Source organism: Sinocyclocheilus grahami, unplaced genomic scaffold (genome assembly GCF_001515645.1).
Source record: "Sinocyclocheilus grahami isolate Dianchi unplaced genomic scaffold, SAMN03320097.WGS_v1.1 scaffold66.1, whole genome shotgun sequence".
Lineage (NCBI taxonomy): Eukaryota > Metazoa > Chordata > Actinopteri > Cypriniformes > Cyprinidae > Sinocyclocheilus > Sinocyclocheilus grahami.
This window is the reverse complement of record NW_015505245.1, coordinates 160,643-168,092: the sequence shown is the minus strand read 5'-3', so window position 1 is coordinate 168,092 and position 7,450 is coordinate 160,643. Positions and strand designations below refer to the sequence as shown.

General features: G+C 42.4%; 1 protein-coding gene across 1 annotated transcript in view; it reads left to right on the top strand.

Moving 5' to 3' along the window:
* Positions 1-7,116, top strand: part of LOC107585068 (neuronal pentraxin receptor-like) — a 25,457-nt gene extending 18,341 nt beyond the window's left edge. Inside the window, exons 5-6 of the mRNA XM_016271925.1 lie at positions 2,123-2,129; positions 7,088-7,116. Coding sequence (XP_016127411.1) covers positions 2,123-2,129; positions 7,088-7,116 — 36 coding nt within the window. The remainder of the gene's footprint in view (positions 1-2,122; positions 2,130-7,087) is intronic.
* Positions 7,117-7,450: the final 334 nt, after the last annotated feature.

The following is a 7,450-nucleotide window of genomic DNA, read 5'->3' as shown; positions in this document are numbered from 1 at the left end:
TTTTTTTTTTTGGGGGGGGGGGGGGGGGGGGGGTACCACTTCACAGCCCTATTTCATAAATGCTGAAACCTGTCACTCACTGTCATAATTTGCAACTCTTTACAACCTTAAACCTGTTCTAATAGTCTTTAGCCCTATTTGGATGGTACAGTTTACATGCTTGTGTAACAGAAATTACAGCTGCTTGTTTGTAATTTAATTATGGGAGCAATTTCTGTGCCATGAGTGTTATTGAATGAAATCCCATAAATAGCGGATGAAAACTTAATTTCATCTATTGTTTGGCCAACTTGGTAGTTTCGCCTCCAAACTTGAGGCGTTGTTTGAGTCAGTGTCATTCTGTCCAGCCCAGTCAGGCCACTGATTGCAATGCTCCCATAATTAATCCAGCTATGGTGCAAGTGCTGTAGTGAACACTTTGAAACAGAAACAGATGCAGATGCAAATGTCATTTAAAAAATATTTTTGAATCTTTTTTTGGCCACAGCTAATTTAAAAGGTCGCTGTTTTGACACTTTTGATACATAAAACTAACCTGCTGCCAAATTCAAAGTTTGATCTCAAAGGAGGTATGCAAATATGTTACAGTCATCATCCTGAGAAACAATTGCCTGTGCAAACAGTGCTTTTGATTTCAGCTGAGATTAAATGCTGCAAGATTTTATCAGAATGTTCCATCCTTGTTCCTGCAATGTTTAAATGCAGTAAAAACCTTTAATGACTTTATTATGATATTTTATTCAATTTTTAATTATTTTTGTCAACTCTGTGCAATAATTGCTCTGTTTAGATAAATAAATAAAAAATTAAAAAACACATGAGTCTACTGTGCTATCAGCAAATCCAAAATTTGAGTTTGAATATCCATTAACTGATTCTTGAGTACTGAGACAAAATTGAAAACTGAAGAATTTCTATTTGGTTGTACAAAGGAATTATTTTCAGTTACTAAGAGGTTCAGAGTTATTCATGTGTTTGGGTGCATCTGCTGCTCCAATGTCCCACAAAATGTATTTTCCCTTGCTAATTATTGCAGTAATGTTTGTTACTCTGAACTCTCATTCTGACGGCACCCATTCACTGCAGTGAGCAAGTGATATAATTTCTCCAAATCTGTTCAGATAAAGAAACAAACTCATCTACATCTTGGATGACCTGAGGGTGAGTACATTTTCAGCAAATTTTCATTTGAGTGAACTCTTTTTAAGGAAAAAAATATAAATATTGAATCTAAATTTGAATCACTATGAAGAACTATGTTGTTTTGTCACACATTTTGCTGTATGTGTAAAGAATTTTTTCAGTCCACCACTGTGCATTAGTACTGATTTGTGAGTCAGACAGTTGCAGTTTAATGATATTTCCAATGTGTTTTATTCCAGTTAGCCTTCGTGCCACTGATGTTATTGACCTAAATCAAGTATCTTGTTTTCCATTTATATTGGCTTTATCTACAAGCTCCTCCTAATGTCCATGTTCTTTTCTGTGTTCTTTGTTTCTCGATCATTTCTTGTCCAGACATGCTGTTTCCTCTCTTACTACAGTATCTCCCAGTCTCTTCTCTTCTCTTTCTGTTCTTCTCTCCTCTCTGTATTTCAGATGAACTGAACCCAGATCAGATGGTGGGCTGGTGCTGTGTGTCTCTGGCTCGCACTCCTCATTAACAGCTTGGCTCTCTCTGGGGGACTGCAGGATCTGCCTGACATTTTGCTGACCAGGAACATACCGCAGAGAGACACGGTGGGAAGAGGAATGCGAGCCAAAGATCAGATTCCAAACGAGATCATTAGATAGAAGGAATGCATCACGCCTGAGATTTTATGCTACGGTAAAATGTGCACTAAAACACGGGGGTAAAGATGCAAGAGAAAAGAGTTTAAATGAATTTGTCATTCGCAGTAGAATCTTCCTGGACAAGAAAAGAGAGAGTATAGATTGAACGGTAGAGATGTAGAGTGATTGATGAAAGAGAGACAGCAGTTGAGGAAGATCATCACAATGATTTGTAGATCATGAATGTTCAGATGAAGCCGAAGAGGGATTACACTGATTACATAACTCTGTGTGTGTGTGTGTTGAAAGAGCATTGATGGCAGTGAAGAAGTGAACTGGATGTGAGGAGAGCGTCAGTGAGGGGATGAATACAAATCAGTTTTCCTTTTTTCTTTGGTTTCTCTCCTCACTTGTTTTTTTTCCTTTTACTACGTTTTGTAATATACATAGTTACAGTCCTGGGTGCTGATTGTTCAATACAATGTACGTTTACATGCACAGGTTTTTGTTTTTAGACCAGATTTAGTCGGTAGTAATGACTGAACTGTAAGGCAGATGTTAAAAGTTCTTTATGGAACCATTTAGACAAAAAGGTTCTTCTATGTAATGATTTGTAGATCATGAATGTTCAGATGAAGCCGAAGAGGGATTACACTGATTACATAACTCTGTGTGTGTGTGTGTGTTGAAAGAGCATTGATGGCAGTGAAGAAGTGAACTGGATGTGAGGAGAGCGTCAGTGAGGGGATGAATACAAATCAGTTTTCCTTTTTTCTTTGGTTTCTCTCCTCACTTGTTTTTTTTCCTTTTACTACGTTTTGTAATATACATAGTTACAGTCCTGGGTGCTGATTGTTCAATACAATGTACGTTTACATGCACAGGTTTTTGTTTTTAGACCAGATTTAGTCGGTAGTAATGACTGAACTGTAAGGCAGATGTTAAAAGTTCTTTATGGAACCATTTAGACAAAAAGGTTCTTCTATGGCATCGTGAAGCACCTTTATTTTTAAGAGTGTATAGCCGAACTTAGACATTATAGGATAAAATGGGAACTGCCCACCTTTCTATTCCCATTTCTTTAGGAATTTACAACAATTTTTTAATAAAGTACTTTAAAATCAGTGCAAAAGGCAAATAAACTTAATGTTATTTATGAGGGAGTGAACTATAATCCCAAGAAACACTGTAATGATTCAATTGAAATGAAAAATTACAGTACAATATAAAATTACTGTTTCATAGTCATAGTTTCAAAAGTATACTCACCAAGGCCGTATTTATTATAATAATATTAAATAATATTATAATTAAAAATAATGGTTTACGATTTTAATAATAAGATTTTAAAAATGTATTGCTGTCATGACATATCAGCATTTTTAGAATCCATTATTCGAGTATCTCGTGATCTTTTAGAAATAATTCTTATATGCTTATTTGCAGCTCCAGAAATATTTCTTATCAATTTTGAAAACATTTGTGCTGCTTCTATTTTCTTTTCTTTTTTTATTCTTTGATTAATAAAACATTCAATTAAAAACAGCTTTTATCTAAAATAAAATCTTTTGTTACTATAATAATCATCACTGTCAATTCAAATCAACTCTCAGGACTTCTTCATCTGGCATTTGGGTACTAAATGTGATTTTGTTTCTTTTTAATGAAGTTGAGATTACGCTGTCTCATGGTTTCAAATAAAGCATATGTTGATTAATAATCTCAGAAGTCTGTTTTGAAAGGATTATATTATACAGAATCATTAAAAATCTATTTCTTCATTGAGAAAATGAAAACCTCTCTGGCTTAAGTGGGTAATTTTTGCTCCATTAGTGGCACCAAATTGAATTGCAAAAATTACTGTATTTTAACAGGTTTCCCATCTGCCATTGGTCTTATTGCCTAGTTATGTAACTGTTTACAATACTTGTGACTCCTCTCATAACTTCTCATCTCTCTCAATCTCTTTCTTTCTCACTCGGGGTTAAATGAAATATTCATAGCTTGGCAGTGAGTAAGCGAATGCACCAGCAGAGTGTCTCAAACATGTTCCCTCCTTCACATGTGGAGATATGTCACTCACACAGTGTTTTTATTTGTGTGCATTGTTTTCATCCATAAATTTCTTATTCAGGCAGGAATTAGAAGACGCTCTCGGTTACTCACGTAACCTCGGTTCCCTGAGATGAGGGAACGAGACATTGCTATGGGAATTACCCTTTCCTCCAAATACTACTGAAGCCTTATTGAATCACGCCAGTGAAACTGGCCAATGGCGTTCAAACGCGCGAAATATGAGGGGCTCCCATTCTATATAAAGCAGCGCTTGTACATCATCCATTCAGAATCTTGACTAAAGCAACTTGGCATTCTAAGATCCTGATCTAGGTGACACGGCAATAAGAGCAATGTCTTGTTCCCTCATCTCAGGGAACCGAGGTTACATGAGTAACCGAGAGCGTTCCCTTTCGATTCGGTCACTCTACATTGCTATGGGAACGTATAAAATCCCGCCGTGTCACAGCGATGGAGCCTGGCTCGACTATGTATGTCAAGTTTCACATACGGCACCGTAATGAGAGCGGCAATGATATTGGCGCTCTTGTTAAACACAGCTCAGGTCTACAGGACCTAGTCGAAACCATGTAAAAGTCAAGGGGGGGCGCGCGGCAACTAGACCATGCCGCATCACACCAGGGGCAGAGTTAACGCTGGTAAAACAGAATATGAAATGGCGCCGGCGCCATCACATATATAGACCAGTTAAAGTTAGTTAATTTCAATGAAATTTTGATCTATAATTGAGCTTAACTTTGAGCGCCACTTTAGAAGGCTCAGCTGACCAGCTATGCGTCGATGCTAAGACAGAGATTTCGCTTTCCTTGGACATTACAACCTATTTTCACAAATATATATGACTCAGCCTGGAGGACAGACGCAAGTAATCGCACGTGCTCAATCGATCTCCCTCTCATTCACTATCTGTTTAGGCTTGTTAAATGCAAATCTATGGAGCCTCTGAACAAATCAGCATGGTACACATTGTTATCATTACTAAATTGTTTAATATTCAGTCCACATACATGAAGTGTAAAACGAGAAGGGCATAACCTTACGAAAAAATAAAACACGGAAATTCGCGGTTGGTGTGGTTCTAACCAGTTCTATCGCGACAGCCCTAACCAGCATCTCCACTAGTTCTGGGAACCACGGCTGGTAGGGCCATTTCGGTGCCAGTAATAGAACAGAGTTCCTTTCCGCTCTGATTTTGCAAAGCATGCGAGGCAGAAGTTTGCGTACTTTCGGCCAGCTGTGAGCTAGTGCATCCACTCCTAGGGGAGACCGTGTCAGTGAATTAAACAGCGGGAAGTGAGTGTTCTCCGCTGATGCGAAGAGATCCACCTCTGCCCTGCCAAATACACTCCAAATCATATTGACTGTCAAAGGGTGTAATCTCCACTCTCTGTGGATCACCCCGCCCCTCGACAGTAAGTCTGCGCCGTGATTCAGGCGTCCGGGGACATGTACTGCCCGGATGGAGAAAAGGTGTTGATCTGCCCACAGAAGAAGGTCTCTCACCAGCCGCAGCAGCGGCCGCAAGCTCACACCCCCTTGGTGATTTATAAACGTTACCACTGTCATGTTGTCCGTTCCGGATGAGAACGTGACGGTGGAGAAGGTCCAGGAGAAAGCACTCGAGCGCTAGGTGTACAGCATGGAGCTCCAGGCAGTTTATGTGCCACAACTTCTCTGTTTCTGACCACGTTCCGAAGGCTGGTCTGTCGTAGCATACGGCTCCCCAACCCGTGCTCGATGTATCTGTCATAACAGTCTTTCTCCTGATCACTTGGTCAACAGGAGCACCCCAGCGATACAGTGTCATATCGCGCCAAGGGGTCAGCGCTTTCAAGCAGTCGGCGTTACTCGTACGTGCAAGGTGCCCGCACTTCATGCGCTCTGTGGCACGCGACTTTTCAGCCAGAGTCATTGTTGAGGCAGCAGCCATCTGGCCGAGCGTCCTCTGAAAGCATTTCATCGAGGGAGAGTGTCCTAGCTAGAAGACTGCGAGATAACTGATCAGTTTTTGTGTACGCTCCTCCGACAGACGTGCTCGCGTATTGATTGAATTCAGCTCCAATCCTAAAAAGGAGATGCTCTGGCTTGGTACCAGCATGCTCTTTTGCATATTCACAGTCAGCCCTAAGCTGTGAACATGAGCGAGAAGTCTGAGCTTGTCGCTGAGCAGCACGCTCTCTGATTGGGCTAAGACTAGTCAATCGTCGAGATAGTTCAGGATGCGCATTCTGCTCTGCTTTAGAGGAGAAAGAGCAGCATCCATGCACTTCGTAAAGTGTACAAGGGGCCATGGATAAACCGAAGGGTGGGACCGTGAATTGATACGCCATCCCCTCGAATGGCGGGGGGCTACCTGAATGTGGAAATAAGCATCCTTTAAATCCACGGAGATAAACCAATCTCCCGGTATGATGTGTGAGAGGATTTGCTTTAGTGTAATCATTTTGAACAAGCGCTTCGAAAGTGCACAATTCAGCGGTCTCAAATCCAAGATTGGGCGGAGTCCGCCGTCTTTCTTTGGCACCAGAAAATAACGACTGTAGAAGCCGCTCTCGCGATCTGCAAGGAGCACTGTCTCTACAGCGCGTTTTGCGAGAAGATTGTGTATGTCCTCTCGCAGAACTGAGGCATTCTGCTCCCGTACAGTGGACATTAACACACCGTTGAAATGGGGCAGTCTGCAGAAGAACTGAAGCGTGTAGCCGTTCTTTATTGATTTCATAACCCACTCTGATACCCCTGGCAGCGTCTGCAACGCTTCTGTGAACTGTGACAGCGGGCGAGGTGGGCTGCACACTGTGACGGATAACTCGCCGTTGGGGGGCCGGGGAGTTTAATACCACATGAGTGTGAGAGTGAGTGATGGGGGAGAGGGGAGTGAGAGGAGGAAAATTGCCCTGATATTGAGGTGAGTTTTGTATTTTTATACTTTTTTTTTTTTTTACTTTATTGCACTGCATAGTGGAACAGTCAAAAAACAAACATGACAATCATTCTTGCCGCCTGCAACAGGCAGGGAGGCGTGGTGAACACACACAGCGGAGTGAGCAGACTTCTTCAGTGGCTCGTCTTCGGCGCTGGGTGCAGCTTTCCTCCTCCGAGAGACAGTGTCAGGAACGCGGTTTTGATTCCAGAGTCGGTGGCCTACCGCCTCTGTCAGGGCGAAGCCTCTGGCTCTTGGAGCCCTGGCAGCGCTTCGGCCACGGCTGTCTTGGCCTCACTGCCGGCTCATGTTGAGGTGTGCGGTCTTCTCGCGCACTGTGCTGAGGAGGAGCGGGAACACACAGGAGGGTTCATGCCAACGCGTTTTGGCAGGAAGTGGCTAATGGCCTTAGACTGTTTCTGCGCTTCAACGAAGCGCTCCGTGAACATCTCCACCGCCGCTCCAAAGAGACCTGATGGATTCACGGGTGCATCCAGAAGGGCCGTCTTCTCTGAGTCTTTCAACTCAATCAGGGTAAGCCACAGGTGAGGATCCAGCACTACAAGATTCCCCATGTTGTGGCCGATCGTGCGAGCTGTAACTTTCGTCGCTCTGAGGGCCAGATCCATGGTGCGTCGGAGCTCTTTTTTCAGGGTCCGGGCCACCCTCATCCAGAGA